Raw genomic sequence first — 19,743 nt, forward strand, 5'->3', positions numbered from 1 at the left:
AATTACTTAGGACAATTTCTGTACTACTTTCTATACAGCTCTCAGCTCAGAATTCCTTCTCCCCCTCACTCCCTTCAAAATTGCCCGATTTGTGTATTACAGAGCCACGGCGGGTTACTACGTATCGTTCTGTTCAACGTTTATGCTTCCTACCCAATCTACTTAGGCGAGTTTCAGTCGTCACATCAGCTTCAGCGGTGTGGGTATACCAACCGAGTGCGGCAATTTTTTTTGCACATCATCCTGGCCAACTTGGGCGTGGCGTGGTGCGTGCGAAACAGTGCTGATGTGCCATTAGGAACCTCGTGGGACGGCGGGCTTTCAGCTAATTGACAACAGGTCGTCACGCATACACGAACACCTACACCTGCTGCATGAAGGAACAACCAGGGTCTGCAATGATTCTGCCTTATCCGGGAGCTACAGGTGTCATCTACACGAGAAACGAAGCACAACAGCAGCTTGAAAGGCCTTGGAAAGCCGTCCCTGCGATGTTGTCACGTTTTGGAAGGTATACACCTGCTGCATACTTACATAAATCGCAATTACACACCACAAGCCACTTTACAGTGCGTCACTGAGGATACAACACGGTACTGTACCCAGTCCCCCTACCCCATCCCCCTCTTTTTCTCTTCTGCTGTTAGTTTCGCCTCTGATGATTATGGAGAGCATCTGCCAGCAACCCTCTGTATAAGCACTAATAGCCAATATTTTGCTGTCACGGTGCTTTCGTCGGCCGTTTGGTAGGGAAAAGTGGTATTTGACTCGTTTTTGGAAGGTATACATTCGTAATTATCACAGTGAACCTTTCAGTGACGCGCCATACATCTTTTATAATAACATACGCCTCTGGAATTGATTGAGCAGCTCCGTAGGCGAGGTGAGCCAGTGGTAAGATACTGGATTCGCATTCGGGAGGACGGCGCTTCAAATTCCAGCCCGGCCGTATGCGTTTAGATTTTCCGTGGTTTACCTATGTCGCTTAAAGCAAATGTAAGGACGGTTTCTGCAAAAGGACGCTTCCGAATGGCTTCTGTACCCATGCTGCACTCCGAAACGTGTTCCGCCTCTCTTAAATCCTAATCCTACTTCCTTCTTCTCTGTGTGGATAGTTCTTCCTTCAAATCCTTCCAATGAATCCATGTAGCCAGCCGTGTGTCATCGAACTAGTTTTACTCAGACATTTCCATATTAAATCTCTGTGGACGGGTACACGTTATATACACTCCTGGAAATTGAAATAAGAACACCGTGAATTGGAAATTGAAATAAGAACACCGTGAATTCATTGTCCCAGGAAGGGGAAACTTTATTGACACATTCCTGGGGTCAGATACATCACATGATCACACTGACAGAACCACAGGCACATAGACATAGGCAACAGAGCATGCACAATGTCGGCACTAGTACAGTGTATATCCACCTTTCGCAGCAATGCAGGCTGCTATTCTCCCATGGAGACGATCGTAGAGATGCTGGATGTAGTCCTGTGGAACGGCTTGCCATGCCATTTCCACCTGGCGCCTCAGTTGGACCAGCGTTCGTGCTGGACGTGCAGACCGCGTGAGACGATGCTTCATCCAGTCCCAAACATGCTCAATGGGGGACAGATCCGGAGATCTTGCTGGCCAGGGTAGTTGACTTACACCTTCTAGAGCACGTTGGGTGGCACGGGATACATGCGGACGTGCATTGTCCTGTTGGAACAGCAAGTTCCCTTGCCGGTCTAGGAATGGTAGAACGATGGGTTCGATGACGGTTTGGATGTACCGTGCACTATTCAGTGTCCCCTCGACGATCACCAGTGGTGTACGGCCAGTGTAGGAGATCGCTCCCCACACCATGATGCCGGGTGTTGGCCCTGTGTGCCTCGGTCGTATGCAGTCCTGATTGTGGCGCTCACCTGCACGGCGCCAAACACGCATACGACCATCATTGGCACCAAGGCAGAAGCGACTCTCATCGCTGAAGACGACACGTCTCCATTCGTCCCTCCATTCACGCCTGTCGCGACACCACTGGAGGCGGGCTGCACGATGTTGGGGCGTGAGCGGAAGACGGCCTAACGGTGTGCGGGACCGTAGCCCAGCTTCATGGAGACGGTTGCGAATGGTCCTCGCCGATACCCCAGGAGCAACAGTGTCCCTAATTTGCTGGGAAGTGGCGGTGCGGTCCCCTACGGCACTGCGTAGGATCCTACGGTCTTGGCGTGCATCCGTGCGTCGCTGCGGTCCGGTCCCAGGTCGACGGGCACGTGCACCTTCCGCCGACCACTGGCGACAACATCGATGTACTGTGGAGACCTCACGCCCCACGTGTTGAGCAATTCGGCGGTACGTCCACCCGGCCTCCCGCATGCCCACTATACGCCCTCGCTCAAAGTCCGTCAACTGCACATACGGTTCACGTCCACGCTGTCGCGGCATGCTACCAGTGTTAAAGACTGCGATGGAGCTCCGTATGCCACGGCAAACTGGCTGACACTGACGGCAGCGGTGCACAAATGCTGCGCAGCTAGCGCCATTCGACGGCCAACACCGCGGTTCCTGGTGTGTCCGCTGTGCCGTGCGTGTGATCATTGCTTGTACAGCCCTCTCGCAGTGTCCGGAGCAAGTATGGTGGGTCTGACACACCGGTGTCAGTGTTCTTTTTTCCATTTCCAGGAGTGTAATTCACTGTTATGCGGATTCCAATTTCTGATCTTCAAGGGCGTAAGCCAACACTCATGGGTCTCTCCTCGAAGTGTTAACCCATCCAGGTCTTTCTGATTTAGTTGAATTTTCAGTCGCAGCGAATTCCTTGCATACATGGCTTGGTCCATATAAATTCTCACACAGCTTTTGATTTTATCCTTCAGGTAACTGATGCACACTGCCTCACAAAAAAGTGATGTACCCAGAAAGAGAGGATGAAACGAAATGAAACGTGTGGGGTTAAGAGGGTACGTTATGTTATTTCAATGACGACAAAATCGAGTGATATTTACAAATAACGTGGCAGTATGAGCTCACTTATCAGTGAGACGTTGCACCCCCTTTGGCCTTGACGAATGCGTTGATTTGGTTCGGAAAGGTGTCATAATGGCGTTCTATCCTCTCCTGAGGCAAGTTAGCTTGCAACTTTTGTAACTAGTCCTTGACAGCCTGGATACTGCTAACAACTGAACGGTGTTGACCTCAGGATAATCCCACACATGTGCTGTTGTGGACAGATCTGAGGATCTTCTTAACCACGGAAGTACTTCGGCATCTTGCGGACGATTCATGGAGACATTTTCTATGTATGGACGAGCGTTATCCTGTTGAAAAATGTCACCATAAAACTGTCGCATGAAAGGCAACACGTGACGCAAAATGTCCGTGACGAACCTTTGTGCCATCAGAGGTCTCAAAATCACTTGCAGCCGCAACCAGAACTCATACCCGATTACTTCTCACATCGTGACGCTCTCCAAAATATTGAAAGAACGGGACCTCTCCCCAGGTGAGCGCCATACTGGCGGACATTGGTCATTCGGGGTAGTGCAGAACCATGATTCATCGCTGAACACAGTTCGTCGCCACTCATCAGCTGCTCGTGCTTGTCTGTCATGGCACCACTCTAAAAGCAGTCGATCGTGTTGTGATGTTGACGGCAGGCTACGCATGGGATGGTATTTTCCTAGTCCGGGCACTGCTAATCTCCGACCATCGGTGTGGAATGACACAGAATGTTGCAAGGAGTGTATTGCTTGTCAGAAGGCAGGCGCAGTTCGGGGCTGTGATATGCTGTATGCACAAAACGGCAATCCTCCGTTTTGGTGGTCAGGCATGGTCGACCGGAACCTTTGCGACGGGTATGCCTGTCTTGACCTTCCCATGTAGTCCAACATCGCGCCTCTTGTCACATCCGAATATCCGACAGGTATGGACCAGCCGACCATGTGGCCCCTTTGAGACTCCGTCAGGTGATGACAATGCTATATCATACTAATACACGGCATCTTTTTGTCCTTCACTCAATATCTGACGGTGTTCACGGCCCTTATATGTCCTACTAGGCCTAAACCCGAACAAAACTTATGCACGGTCCGTGCTTCTCGTGACGGAGAACTGCAATTCTAATCATTTCCGTATCCACCGACGATGGGTATGTATACGAAGTTACGTTGACCTCCATGTGTGTTTTCTGTGTGTTCTTTTTGCCCCGCAGTGAGTACGGTAACAATAACAATGCCGCAACATTGTGTAAGAACGACGCAATATTTTCATCTGAGTTCTACTGAGAGCGACCTATTTTTGTTCACTACGTCACAGTGCGAATCCATCCGGAAATCAAGGAACACTTTATCGACCTACGCAGTGCTATGTACTGCTTTGCACATCTCTTGGACAGTGAGCTGCCTTTCAAAAGATTGTTTCCTGCGGGACACCTGTACATTTACTCAGAGAACATATTCGACATTTAACTTGCTTATAATACACTAGCACAGGAGCTGTACAGAGTTCAACAACAGACTGAGGTCAATGGCACAGCACTATAGTTTTGAGCATCTGTCCCACTGCTCTTGTTGAAAACGAACCCATTCCTTTATAACTATTGCACTACCTCGTGGGGTCAGAATTTACGCTTGTTTTTCACTGTTGCATCGTCTTGTTTATTCACTGGGTCTCTCTTAGTGTGCAAGAGACAGCTCTGAGCACTTAAACAATTTGACATTTTTATTTCGCAAAAGCTGAAGAGCCGAAACGAAACAGTCTTACTGGAAGGTAATTTCCACCGTGCAACGGAATGTACGGTGAACAGAAATTTGGATACAGATCAGCATTGTTTGTCAGACCGTGACTAAATCTCACTGCTGTGGTGCAAAGTCGATACTCACACATTTATGTAACGATACTCCCTGCTCGTCGCTCTACATGGTGTGATAAGGACTTCATATCCCAAAGAAAACAGAAGGTTGTATTTTGATAGTCAAGCTTGTAACGACTGTTCGTGGAAAGTAAACTGTGTGTGCCAGAATCAGATATATCATCTTTTTGCTTCAGACTTGTATTCGTTTTTATCAGGATTGTTTTTATCTTATTCATAAAAGTGCATCACGCCATGTCTGCATTAGCGAAGTAGAAATGGCGCCAAAGTAATGACTTTCCCGCCAAACGATCGTCGATTTTGTGAAGTAACTAGCTTGCCTACGCTAATCGCCTACTGCCATCTATTTTACTGTCTGTCGGAACCCTAATGGGACAAGTACTTGAGCATCGATCCTAGTGGCAATACTGAAGCTTATCACGGAATAATTTTACGAGTCCTATCCCGTTTCCGCGTCAACAAATTGCTGCCACACATTTCCCGTTAATGCACGATGCTATATTATTAAACACAACTGATGTTCTGCTAATCTATAAGGACGTACGAAAGTATCAATACTGGCCAACCTGTCACCTCGCTTCATACAAGGGAAGGGTGCACCCAACGCCTCACCAATTTTACTTATCTTTGGCACAAATGTAGTACCTGTGTAGAAGTAACGAAGGCTACTGTAGTACAATGCGCCTGTCAAGCGTTTTGGTTCAGTCGAGTTCCAACGTTTCGCGAGCCTGTTGGATACCGCAGAGAGCGTCAGCCTTAGAGCGGCCGTGTTTAAGCGCAGCCGGCGAAGGCGGCGGACTCGAAGTCCGCACATACTATCTTCGAATGCTGTCATATTAAACACTACTATAGCTACAGCAAATCATGTTTCTTGGGAAAGAAACAACAATAATAATAATCATATTGGTACATCGATGGCGAGGTATAGTAGGGAAACATGATGAAATTAATGTTAATTTATCATTTCGGTAACACTTATGTCGACAGTACGGTATACATTTTTCAGAGTAGGTGGAATCCGGTATGACCGTACTGCGATACATGTAGGTAAATGATTATTTCGTCGTGAATCTTTATTATGTCTTGATTATTCCTCACCATGAATGTATCATAATGATAATCATTATTAGTATTGCTCCTTTGTGAAGGAACCCTATTGGTTTAAGTTGTACAAGAGGGCTACTCAGATTGTCACCTGAATCGTTCATATAGAGGAATAACAGGAGAGAGCCAGTAACACTTCATTGGAAACACGTGATATAACTCAGGTGTCACTAGACGACTTCCCGTCCATTACTACGAACTGCTACATTTCTGTAAGGCCATCAAAAAGTTTCCGTTTGATGGTGTTGCTGCAGCGTATATGCAGCGTAGCGCGACTCTGATGCGGGTATAAAGGGTGTTACAAAAAGGTACGGCCAAACTTTCAGGAAACATTCCTCACACACAAATAAAGAAACGATGTTATGTGGACATGTGTCCGGAAACGCTTAATTTCCATGTTAGAGCTCATTTTAGTTTCGTCAGTATGTACTGTACTTCCTCGATTCTGATGATCAAGCCGGCCGGAGTGGCCGAGCGGTTAAAGGCGCTACAGTCTGGAACCGCACGACCGCTACGGTCGCAGGTTCGAATCCTGCCTCGGGCATGGATGTGTGTGATGTCCTTAGGTTAGTTAGGTTTAAGTAGTTCTAACTTCTAGGGGACTTATGACCACAGCAGTTGAGTCCCATAGTGCTCAGAGCCATTTGAACCATTTTTTCTGATGATCAAATTGTAAATTTTCACACTCAACATGTCTGGGCTGACGAGAATCCGCACACAATTGTGCAATCACGTCATTAACATAGATTTTCTGTGAACGTTTGGGCAGGCATTGTTGGTGATGTCTTGATTGGGCCCCATGTTCTTCCACCTACGCTCAATGGAGCACATTATCATGATTTCAAGCGGGATACTCTACCTGTGCTGCTAGAACATGTGCCTTTACAAGTACGACACAACATGTGGTTCATGCACGATAGAGCTCCTGCACATTTCAGTCGAAGTGTTCGTACGCTTCTCAACAACAGATTCGGTGACCGATGGATTGGTAGAGGCGGACCAATTCCATGGCCTCCACGCTCTCCTGACATCAACCCTCTTGACTTTCATTTATGGGGGCATTTTAAAGCTCTTGTCTACGCAACCCCGGTACCAAATGTAGAGACTCTTCGTTCTCGTATTGTGGACGGCTGTGATACAATACGCCATTCTCCAGGGCTGCATCAGCGCATCAGGGATTCCATGCGACGGAGGGTGGATGCATGTATCCTCGCTAACGGAGGACATTTTGAACATTTCCTGTAACAAAGTGTTTGAAGTCACGCTGGTACGTTCTGTCGCTGTGTGTTTCCATTCCATGATTAATGTGATTTGAAGAGAAGTAATAAAATGAGCTCTAACATGGAAAGTAAGCGTTTCCGGACACTTGTCCACATATATTTTCTTTCTTTGTGTGTGAGGAATGTTTCCTGAAAGTTTGGCCGTACCTTTTTGTAAGACCCTGTATAAGCACCGACATATAAGCAATGGATTAGTGTGGCATTCGTGTATTTCCGACGTCGTGCGGTAAGAAGCGGAAATGTGAACTATGATGACGTTATTACCAAATGCGTCCGTATAAGACCATCGTGCCTTTTCCTGGCTGTCGAAGACACCTGTAGACATCCATCAGGGAACAAAGGCTGTGTGGGGGGCAACATATCTGTCGAAAACTACCGTTGTGAAATGGTACGCCAAGTTCCGTGGGACAGGGGTTGCTTTTGCCTCATGATAATGCACGTCCCCATGACGCAAATGCCGTCACGCACAAGTTAGTCAACTAAAGTGGGAGACACTCGAGCAGTGGCCCGATAGAATTGATCTGTCCCCGTGCGATTATGACGCCTTCTTTTCATTAAGAGGCCTTCAAGGTCGACGATTTGAGTCCGACGAGGATACGCAGCACGACCTAGTGGCGGTGCGAGGACTGCCTCAGTGCTCCGGTGATTTCGGCTGACTGTACACGTATTCTGGACTGTACGGCCTTCGAATGGAAACTTTTTTATCATCTCATATCATTGGAAACCACGAATCCAGTCACACAGCTGTTGCGATACTCTGTGGGCACGCAACTTGAGTAAAGGCTGCTTTTGAGGAATGATGTCTGAAGCCTTCTGGAAATCTAGAAATATGGGGTGACTTCTCGATAGCACTAATTACTTTATGTGAATAAATAGACAATTGTGTTTCACAAGAATGAAGTGAAATAATCAACACCGTCTGGAGTTGTTCGGGAGCCTCGTGCAAGTCTTTCTAGTTGACATTACTTCGGCGACTTCCACGTCTTTATAATGAAGAGGGGATGAAAAGATGAGGACAACACACACACACACACACACACAGTGCCTGAGCGAAGAAAATTTCCGACCAAGCCGTGGCTCTAACCCGGACTCCACATGACGCTAATCACCAGACCATGAGCTGCGGACTTAAGAAGAAAGATTTTTTTTTTCCCAATCCGTGCAGGTTATGTGTCAGAAGATCGTATTTCATAATGTTGGAGCTCAGGATGTATTCTGTAATCTTAAAAAATTTTGGACATTTGTGGTAATGTCTTACGGGACCAAACTGCTGAGGTTGTCGGTCCCTAAGCCTACACACTACTTAATCTAACTTAAACTAACTTACACTATGGACAACACACACACGCCCATGCCCGAGGGAAGACTCGAACCTCCGACAGGGGGAGTCGCACGTACCATGACACGGCGCCTTAGACCGGGCGGCTACCCCGCGCGGCAGGTTTTAAGACTTTGGTGAAGTACGAATACACAAAAATGGGTGGTTGTACAAATATATTGACGGGGATAACAAACAGCTGATTTGTCCTTGTCGTTGATGGTGGTGGTGGTGGCGGTGGTGGTGGTAATAGTGGGCTTGTTATTATATTCCATGCGCTACCTGAGGACCACAATTTTAACGGTTATTCTCTTTTTAAATCAAATTGTGAAGTTGTCAATAAAAAAAAATTATTTATTCCATTCCCCGTTGAGAGATGACTCCGATGGTCATTACAGTTTTCAGCCTCTAAGGAGCATCTTGAAACCTGTTGAGAACACACAAACCCCGGTAATACATAGTTTCACTATAAATATGAAAATCTTTAGGCTACGTCAAGTTTTACCTCTGTCCGTTGATGATGTCGTAGAAGTCATACACCGCCCGTCCAAAAAGTTCGAGAATGATTTTATTGCTGGCTTATAAAGCGACGTCAGCGAAGTAACTTCGGTGGCAGCGTAAACTAAGGACTGTAAACAATAGCCGTGCATTCGGCCAATCGGTTGCGAGCTGGCAGTGTTAAGTAGTGGACGTGCGATAGTAATGTGTCAGCGTTGTTGTTGTTTCAAATCGAAATGGAACACATCTGAATCAAGTGTTCAATAAATTGTCCGGAATGCTTTGAAAAGGAGAAAAGTTGTGCAGAGTTTGTCCCGAACAAAAACAACGATGTGTGAATGCCTGCCGCGACTTGATTGAAATGCGAAATGTGACAATTCTTTCGTGGAAAAAATTGCCACGGGTGGCGAGACTTGGTATTATACGAACCTCCACAAAACTACAAACCATAGAAATTCACATTTAGTTCAACGCTTAAGAGAACAACTTTTCTGGCGGTTCCACGTGGTTGTGTGAACGATCTGTGTGTTGTACTCAAATGAGGGAGACGTAGTATCAAACATACCGTCTGAACTTTCGTTTCTTTTTTGTTAATCCAGTCTCTAAATTTATGGGACTGGCGTGTATATTTCGAGACAAACAGTGGATTTCTTTGGATTAGTTTTTGTACGTCGCAGAATTACCTTGCTGTTGTGACTAGAATAAATAATCAGCTCAGTGACAGCTATAGTAATCACTTCAAGAAAAATGTGTCTGCGCTTGTGTCATGTCATTTTCAGATTCGAATTAGCTGCTGTTACAGAAAAAAAAGGTTCTGTCTCTCCGTTTGTAAATGTAAATTGACGAATGCCATACTGGCTGCGTTCGTCTGAACGTGACTAGGACGAATGCGGAAGACACTTTGTCATTTTATTGCATCCCCGGGTTGTGATGCCAGACACTGACTACAGGTGTCTGCAGGGCTGGGGAGGCGAGTTGCTTCGTGAGCTGCCTAGCCTGCTCTGGTTGCTCTCTAAACTGGGCTGCGGGCTGCTCCGGCAAGTAGCCCGTCTCTGACGGATGCCTGCGGAGTTGGAGTGCCGAGCACGACCCTCGCCTAATTAGCAATCACGCTGCCCCCTCGCAGAGAGCAGCCGGCACCAAACTCGATTCCGCTGGCTGTCTCGCCCTTCAGGTGCCTCTCGTTGTCCCTCAGAACCGTCCAACTCCGCCACTAGTACTCCAGACAGCAGATACCAGTATTAGTACCGCGCGTTGGAATGAGAATTACAATAGCAGACGAGTTTACTTACACCATACGATATGCGTCGAAACAGTTAGGTGAATTGTATCGTAGAACGGAGGAGCTAGTGTATTCTTACCGATGTCCTTTTTTTTTTTTTTTTTCGGGAGTTCTGATAGACCAAGGTATGCAGGAGAGCGTTTTATGAAGTTCGAAGTTTGGGGCGGGAGCGACATATTATTGACAGAATCGAAGCTTAGGACAAGCTATGAGACGTAGCTAAGTTTTTAAGAGCATTACCGGCGAACGGTAGAGAGTCGAAGTTCGAGTCTTCTTTGGCCACACATTGCTCAATCTAACAGTCCCAATCTTATATACAATCACTTGATTTCGTTGCAGTGACTGGCGGTCGACACAGAATTGGCACGTCAGCAGCAGTTTCTTTTCGGTAGACATAGACCAATACCGCATGCACACCTTTCCTTTGTCATTTTATCTTTCTTTTTTGTCAGTTTCTAAGGAAACTTTCTTTCTGAGTTGCTTCAATGCACCATGATGCGAGTCTTCTTTCCCGCTAATTTAAGCTGTCTCGAGCCAACAATTCTGCTTCCATCCTGTGTGTTCGGAGCTATGCAGTGCCCTTTTGTATTTCGTTCCAAGCACATATGCAGATGTTTAACACACGTTGGTGATTTAGTCATAGGTGCATTGCGCTAAGCGTTTGAACATGCCTATTGAAAGATAAGATGTTAATTCACATTGATATCGTACATTGTATTGTACTGTATGTTATCTGGGGGCCTAGAAACGACCGAGAGGCTCCGTCCCCGCCACAGCCGCAGTGGTCCACAACCCCACGATGACTACCGCAGTCCACTTCACCCCTCCGCCGCCCCACACCGAACCACTCTTTCAGGGTTAGGTTAGGTTAGTGCGGCGGTTCGTGTCCCAGTGGATTTCCCCCCCCCCCCCCCCCCCAGGGAACGTCTCACACCAGATGAGTAACCCCTATGTTTGCGTGGTAGAGTAATGGTGGTGTACGCGTGCGTGGAGAACTTGCTTGGGCAGCAATCGCCAACATAGTGTAGCTGAGGCGGGATAAGGGGAACCAGCCCACATTCGCCAAGGCAGATGGACAACCGCCAAGAAATCATCCATGAACTGGCCCGCTCACCGGACCTCGACACAAGACCGCCGGGCGGATTCGTGCCGGGACCAGGCGCTCCTTCCCACTGCGGAAAGTTGTGCGTTAGACCGCACGGCTAACCGGGCGGGCGATGTCGTACATTGCTTAACATAATTATAGGCAGATTATAATACGAAGTTACAGCATGTTGCAGGTGAAAAATAGGTCCGCAACATATAATTGAAATAAATGGTTGTAGCTCCGTCATAAGTTGCATTGAGCTACAAACGTGTATTAGATTATAATACACTGCAGTTTTCTGATAAAAGGTAGTTCATAAAGCAGACAAGACTGGCACCAGTATTTCACTCTTTTTCACCTGTCGCAGGGTGTGGTCCACTAGTTCAACTTCAGCAGCACGTAAAAATGCTTACAATCGCCAAAGCACACCAAGTATCTCGTTCGTCTACTCTCACCGTTCAGTATACCCGGCCGCTCCTTTCATCTCGTCTAGCATCGGGTACAATGCGGGTGCCATATACTGCATTGTCAAGAAAAATATTTGTATGTGTGTGTGTGTGTGTGTGTGTGTGTGTGTGTGTGTGTGTGTGTGTGTGTTTTAAGGAAGCTGGTGTTTGCCACTGACGCGTGGCAGCTACTGTTTTGACTGTGACGACGTTGTTTGTGGTGTTGCAGGCTCCATCATGTTCCACGTGCGCCGGCGGCCTGCGGACTACCACCCCCGCAAGCGCAAGAAGAAGCCGCTGCAGAAGTGGAACAAGGGCAGCGAGCTCAGCGACTACCGCTACGAGGAGGGCTACGACCGCCTGCCCTTCTTCCTCGAGCTGAACCCAGGTCAGTGCTGGCATGCTGAGGAGACCTCGGAAAGCAAGTTGGGCAATATTGCGGCAGAGAAAGTAACTTTTAGGGAAAGCTGCAATACACTTAGTGGCTGATGCTTCTTGAGATGACGTGAGATGATGACATTAATTGAAAGAATGATAGCAGTGTTTAAAGTGGCCGTCAGTTTGCCTTGTTCACCTAAGTGAGCTGGCGATGTTGAATCCGACCTGCTGTTGTGCTGTTGGCCCGACTGCAGCCGGCGTCAGGCTCCATTACGTCTACATGCGGTTTCAGCATTCGAATTGATGATAAAAAAAAACCACGACAGAGGGAAGCCATGTTGTTGTTGTTGTGGTCTTCAGTCCTGAGACTGGTTTGATGCAGCTCTCCATGCTACTCTATCCTGTGCAAGCTTCTTCATCTCCCAGTACCTACTGCAACCTACATCCTTCTGAATCTGCTTAGTGTATTCATCTCTTGGTCTCCCTCTACGATTTTTACCCTCCACGCTCCCCTCCAATACTAAATTGGTGATCCCTTGATGCCTCAGAACATGTCCTACCAACCGATCCCTTCTTCTGGTCAAGTTGTGCCACAAACTCCTCTTCTCCCCAATCCTATTCAATACTTCCTCATTAGTTATGTGATCTACCCATCTAATCTTCAGCATTCTTCTGTAGCACCACATTTCGAAAGCTTCTATTCTCTTCTTGTCCAAACTATTTATCGTCCACGTTTCACTTCCATACATGGCTACACTCCATACGAATACTTTCAGAAATGACTTCCTAACACTTAAATCAATACTGGATGTTAACAAATTTCTCTTCTTCAGAAACGCTTTCCTTGCCATTGCCAGCCTACATTTTATATCCTCTCTACTTCGGCCATCATCAGTTATTTTGCTCCCCAAATAGCAAAACTCCTTTACTACTTTAAGTGCCTCATTTCCTAATCTAATCCCCTCAGCATCACCCGACTTAATTAGGCTACATTCCATTATCCTTGTTTTGCTTTTGTTGATGTTCATCTTATATCCTCCTTTCAAGACACTGTCCATTCCATTCAACTGCTCTTCCAAGTCCTTTGCTGTCTCTGACAGAATTACAATGTCATCGGCGAACCTCAAAGTTTTTATTTCTACTCCATGAATTTTAATACCTACTCCCAATTTTTCTTTTGTTTCCTTTACTGCTTGCTCAATATACAGATTGAATAACATTGGGGAGAGGCTACAACCCTGTCTCACTCCCTTCCCAACCATTGCTTCCCTTTCATGTCCCTCGACTCTTATAACTGCCATCTGGTTTCTGTACAAATTGTAAATAGCCTTTCGCTCCCTGTATTTTACCCCTGCCACCTTTAGAATTTGAAAGAGAGTATTCCAGTCAACATTGTCAAAAGCTTTCTCTAAGTCTACAAATGCTAGAAACGTAGGTTTGCCTTTCCTTAATCTTTCTTCTAAGATAAGTCGTAAGGTCTGTATTGCCTCACGTGTTCCAGTGTTTCTACGGAATCCAAACTGATCTTCCCCGAGGTTGGCTTCTACTAGTTTTTCCATTCGTCTGTAAAGAATTCGTGTTAGTATTTTGCAGCTGTGACTTATTAAGCTGATAGTTCGGTAATTTTCACATCTGTCAACACCTGCTTTCTTTGGGATTGGAATTATTATATTCTTCTTGAAGTCTGTGGGTATTTCGCCTGTTTCATACATCTTGCTCACCAGATGGTAGAGTTTTGTCAGGACTGGCTCTCCCACGGCCGTCAGTAGTTCCAATGGAATATTGTCTACTCCGGGGGCCTTGTTTCGACTCAGGTCTTTCAGTGCTCTGTCAAACTCTTCACGCAGTATCATATCCCCCATTTCATCTTCATCTACATCCTCTTCCATTTCCATAATATTGTCTTCAAGTACATCGCCCTTGTATAGACCCTCTATATACTCCTTCCACCTTTCTGCTTTCCCTTCTTTGCTTAGAACTGGATTTCCATCTGAGCTCTTGATATTCATACAAGTCGTTCTCTTATCTCCAAAGGTCTCTTTTAATTTTCCTGTAGGCGGTATCTATCTTACCCGTAGTGAGATAGGCCTCTACATCCTTACATTTGTCCTCTAGCCATCCCTGCTTAGCCATTTTGCACTTCCTGTCGATCTCATTTTTGAGACGTTTGTATTCCTTTTTGCCTGTTTCACTTACTGCATTTTTATATTTTCTCCTTTCATCAATTAAATTCAATATTTCTTCTGTTACCCAAGGATTTCTACTAGCCCTCATCTTTTTACCTACTTGATCCACTGCTGCCTTCACTACTTCATCCCTCAAAGCTACCCATTCTTCTTCTACTGTATTTATTTCCCCCATTCCTGTCAATTGCTCCCTTATGCTCTCCCTGAATCTCTGTACAACCTCTGGTTCTTTTAGTTTATCCAGGTCCCATCTCCATAAATTCCCACCTTTTTGCAGTTTCTTCAGTTTTAATATACAGGTCATAACCAATAGGTTGTGGTCAGAGTCCATATTTGCCCCTGGAAATGTCTTACAATTTAAAAGCTGGTTCCTAAATCTCTGTCTTACCATTATATAATCTATGTGATACCTTTTAGTATCTCCAGGGTTCTTCCATGTATACAACCTTCTTTCATGATTCTTAAACCAAGTGTTAGTTATGATTATGTTGTGCTCTGTGCAAAATTCTACCAGGCGGCTTCCTCTTTCATTTCTGTCCCCCAATCCATATTCACCTACTATGTTTCCTTCTCTCCCTTTTCCTACACTCGAATTCCAGTCACCCATGACTATTAAATTTTCGTCTCCCTTCACAATCTGAATAATTTCTTTTATTTCATCATACATTTCTTCAATTTCTTCGTCATCTGCAGAGCTAGTTGGCATATAAACTTGTACTACTGTAGTAGGTGTGGGCTTCGTATCTATCTTGGCCACAATAATGCGTTCACTATGCTGTTTGTAGTAGCTTACCCGCATTCCTATTTTCCTATTCATTATTAAACCTACTCCTGCATTACCCCTATTTGATTTTGTGTTTATAACCCTGTAGTCACCTGACCAGAAGTCTTGTTCCTCCTGCCACCGAACTTCACTAATTCCCACTATATCTAACTTCAACCTATCCATTTCCCTTTTTAAATTTTCTAACCTACCTGCGCGATTAAGGGATCTGACATTCCACGCTCCGATCCGTAGAACGCCAGTTTTCTTTCTCCTGATAACGACATCCTCTTGAGTAGTCCCCGCCCGGAGATCCGAATGGGGGACTATTTTACCTCCGGAATATTTTACCCAAGAGGACGCCATCATCATGTAATCATACAGTAAAGCTGCATGCCCTCGGGAAAAATTACGGCTGTAGTTTCCCCTTGCTTTCAGCCGTTCGCAGTACCAGCACAGCAAGGCCGTTTTGGTTAATGTTACAAGGCCAGATCAGTCAATCATCCAGACTGTTGCCCTTGCAACTACTGAAAAGGCTGCTGCCCCTCTTCAGGAACCACACGTTTGTCTGGCCTCTCAACAGATACCCCTCCGTTGTGGTTGCACCTACGGTACGGCTATCTGTATCGCTGAGGCACGCAAGCCTCCCCACCAACGGCAAGGTCCATGGTTCATGGGGGGAAGCCATAGACCAAGGAAAAACAGGCAGGTCTGGTAAAGTGTTGGCATGTGAATCACACATTAAACGAGTGGTATGCCGTTACAAGCGAATAACGGTTACAGATCACAAATTAAGCTAAGAAACTGGTGACAACTTGTCTTGCTGCAGATCAAAACACAAGAACAGTTAAACAGGAAAGACGTTACGGACATTGTGATGAATGGTGTAACAGAATTAGGAGAGGGTCCCCGAGAGACACTTTAAATACTAATAGTAATTAAAGTTGAGTATCCCGTCCCAGGGAGGGGCGGTTTAGACTGCTACTTCAGAAACATGATGCGTTCCCGTGCGTATTGTTTCGTACACACCCTATTGCTTTGCGTCGAAATTATTACAGATTAGCACAAGGAAACTGATTACTGACCTAATGTAGCGAAATTATAATTACATTAATACCTTCAGCTGCTAATGGGCGTTGATATATATATCAACGGGGACAGGTGAAAATGTGTGCCCCGATCGGGACTCGAACCCGGGATCTCCTGCTTACATGGCAGACGCTCTATCCATCTGAGCCACCGAGGGCACAGAGGATAGCGCAACTGCGGGGACTATCTCGCTCACCCCTCCCACGAGACCCACATTCTCACCTTGTATGTCCACACACTACATTCGTAGTGTCCCACCCCGCCGGCCGTAGTGGCTGAGCGGTTCTAGGCGCTACAGTCTGGAACCGCACGACCGCTGCGGTCGCAGGTTCGAATCCTGCCTCGGGCATGGATGTGTGTGACGTCCTTATGTTAGTTAGGTTTAAGTAGTTCTAAGTTCTAGGGGACTGATGACCTCAGCAGTTAAGTCCCATGGTGCTAAAAGCCATTTGACCATTTTTTTTTTGTCCCACCCCAACACACTCATTACTCGTGGAAGACATTCTTACCAAGTCCCGTAAGAGTTAGGGGAATATTTGTGTATCCGCACAGAAGAAGGAGGTGATGGCCGGTGTTGCCAGAACTATATACCTGTATGGATAAGTATGTCCATATCAGTAATGTAGCGAGTCACGCGATAAGTGGCCTCTACCAATGCAAGATGTAATCACACTCGTCCATAATGGCGTTAACTTACTAGCTGACGATGATCATAAACTTTCTCCAACTAATAACTGACTTCAGTGGCGCCGTCGATGACGTCACGTCTTTCCGTGTTCGAAGACCCAACGCACTGTATTCCTCCGCCGGCAAGAAGAGAGTCCTATGACCACTGACAGTTGCGCCTCTTGAGAGTTTGTTCCGGCACGTGAAGGCAGGCCTGCGGTCCTTAGAATGGGAGCTGGAATAGGGGGCCTTCTACGAAAACGGCGAGTCGGATGTGTCCCTCCGCCGCTGGTGTAGGAGGACTGAAATTCAAACCAACGTCTACCTTGGCCTTCCAGGAGTACGCCAAATGTACAAATAATGTATTAATTGAACCAGGCGTCAGAAAATTATAATCTTTTCACCAACTGGAAGTTCAGTGATGAGGAAGTCCGTAATTGCTGGGGGAAATTCATTTGATCTGATTTAATTGGCATTTAATTAAACTGACTTTCAAACTACAGGGCCGATTCGCCCGTGATCTGTATCAATCAACTCGTCTGTAATCAAAGGTATTAATTAAATAAGTTTCCTTTAATTTACGTCTATGGTCACAAACTTTTTGTTAACAGATTACCGGTTTCGGTCGATAATGACCATCATCAGATCTGCAGCAAAAAATGGGGAAAAAGATAAATATACTCGCAGATTGTCTACAGCTTAAAAACAATACATAGACCATAATGAAAAGTACTACTGACAAATATATGCGTTTGTGCGCTTTTAAGTATGAAGAGGCATACCTGTTTTATAAAAACAACATCCTAATGTACTGCAGCCATAGTGGCATCGTCAAATGTTAAAGGCAGAATCAGCACCAGCATCGTCAAATATATATAAATAACATCATATGCACGAGTCATGTTGTCTGTAGCACTACTGTTCAAAACAAGTTGCCGCACAGTAGCCACAAGCTGTTTGTGTTGTAAGTTCACCAGATGTCGCTAATGTCGGCATACACTAGTTTTCAATAATATGTAGCACTATTTTCTTTAATTGTGGCTTCTTTAGCGATTTGTTTTTTGGTTGTTTTATATTATCCGGTGCACTATCTAAGAAGTTTATTATTTATGTCATTATTTAGAATATTGGCACTAGAGTATATGTCAACTACTGTTTCTAAACTCTTCCTCTTTTAACAATCTTATTTTTGTCGTGTTCTTTTTCATTGCTATTTATTATTATAATGCCTCATATACGTTATAAGCTCATTACAGACATCAGCTATTGTATCCTCCTTTATTTTCGCTGTGCAATTAATTATTGAAAATTAGTGTGTGCCGAAATTGGCGACATCTGGTGAACTTACAACACAAACAGCTTGTGGCTACTGTACGGCAGCTTGTTTTGAACAATACAAACGACTGTGCCTCGTGTGCCAAAGAGCACCACTAATCCGACCAGGCGACTCGTTCTGGTAACCCACTAGCCAATCTGACGATCCCGTGCCCAGTGCTGTCGTCCTAGACGATGTCGTTGGGTCCATCACAGGAACACGTAAGGGCCTGTTGCTGGGGAGCCCCGTGTTCAGCAGTGTGTGCTGATCGGTGTGCTTCGACACACTTGTACTTGCGTCAGCGCTATACTCTGCCGACAGATTGCCTCAGATTGCTGCTTATCTTGCTTTATACAGCTTAATCATCTGCTATGTGCAGCAGCTCATACGTATTAGGAATTCTTCCAAATGGCTAATTTCTCGCTAGCGTTCTGTCGACAGCACACTTTAAGGAAACTAGGGATGGTGTTTCAGACAGCAGCACGCCTCAGCACGTCTACCTGCTGGTTTCATTGGCGTCTGTTGTAATCCAGGAACCGCCGCAGTGCGTGCAGTTGGCCGCCAAGAGTGGCCATCAGGCGACGCCGGACTGATGCGTATTTCAGTACCGCCTGCGACCGCCCTTATATTGATTTGTGTCGCTGCGCACCTTAATGTTTGATGCCACAATCCATCACACGGCCGTGTAATAAGGCTTACTATCGAGGTCGCTTGGATCCCGTAACACTCTTGCCAGGATGTAATTTGCAAATCTCGTTGTCTACTGATGTTTCTTCCGAGACGTGTCTTATGACGGATACCGAACCAAAGTAGCGAGGCTCGTGTATTCTCAAAACGCATATGCGTTGCTCTCAATTCGGGGAGGTGCCCTAAATAGACTGTCTGATCCTGACACCACTGTGTATTGCGGAATTTACCACTAGAGTAAAGGAGTTTTGCTATTTGGGGAGCAAAATAACTGATGATGGTCGAAGTAGTGAGGATATAAAATGTAGACTGGCAATGGCAAGCAAAGCGTTTCTGAAGAAGAGAAATTTGTTAACATCGAGTATAGATTTAAGTGTCAGGAAGTCGTTTCTGAAAGTATTTGTATGGAGTGTAGCCATGTATGGAAGTGAAACGTGGATGATAAATAGTTTGGACAAGAAGAGAAAAGAAGCTTTCGAAATGTGGTGCTACAGACGAATGCGGAAGATTAGATGGTAGATCACATAACTAATGAGGAGGTATTGACCAGAATTGGAGAGAAGTTTGTGGCACAACTTGACTAGAAGAAGGGATCGGTTGGTAGGGCATATTCTGAGGCATCAAGCGATCACCAATTTAGTATTGGAGGGCAGCGTGGAGAGTAAAAATCATAGAGGGAGACCAAGAGATGAATACACTAAGCAGATTCAGAAGGATGTAGGGTGCAGTAGGTACTGGGAGATGAAGAAGCCTGCAAAGGATAGAGTAGCATGGAGAGCTGCATCAA

At 45.8% G+C, this 19,743-nt stretch overlaps 1 protein-coding gene and 1 non-coding gene across 6 annotated transcripts in view; one reads left to right on the top strand and one right to left on the bottom strand.

The window, feature by feature from the left end:
* Positions 1 to 19,743, top strand: part of LOC126419777 (afadin) — a 1,120,405-nt gene that overhangs the window by 946,789 nt on the left and 153,873 nt on the right. For all 5 annotated transcript variants that reach the window (XM_050086950.1, XM_050086951.1, XM_050086952.1 and 2 more), the window contains one exon: positions 12,102 to 12,260. In XM_050086950.1, the coding sequence (XP_049942907.1) occupies positions 12,102 to 12,260 (159 nt within the window). The remainder of the gene's footprint in view (positions 1 to 12,101; positions 12,261 to 19,743) is intronic.
* On the bottom strand, positions 16,372 to 16,446 carry Trnat-ugu (transfer RNA threonine (anticodon UGU)). Its single transcript has one exon. It is a non-coding gene; the product is annotated as a tRNA-Thr (tRNA).

Source organism: Schistocerca serialis, chromosome 9, assembly GCF_023864345.2.
Source record: "Schistocerca serialis cubense isolate TAMUIC-IGC-003099 chromosome 9, iqSchSeri2.2, whole genome shotgun sequence".
Taxonomy (NCBI): domain Eukaryota; kingdom Metazoa; phylum Arthropoda; class Insecta; order Orthoptera; family Acrididae; genus Schistocerca; species Schistocerca serialis.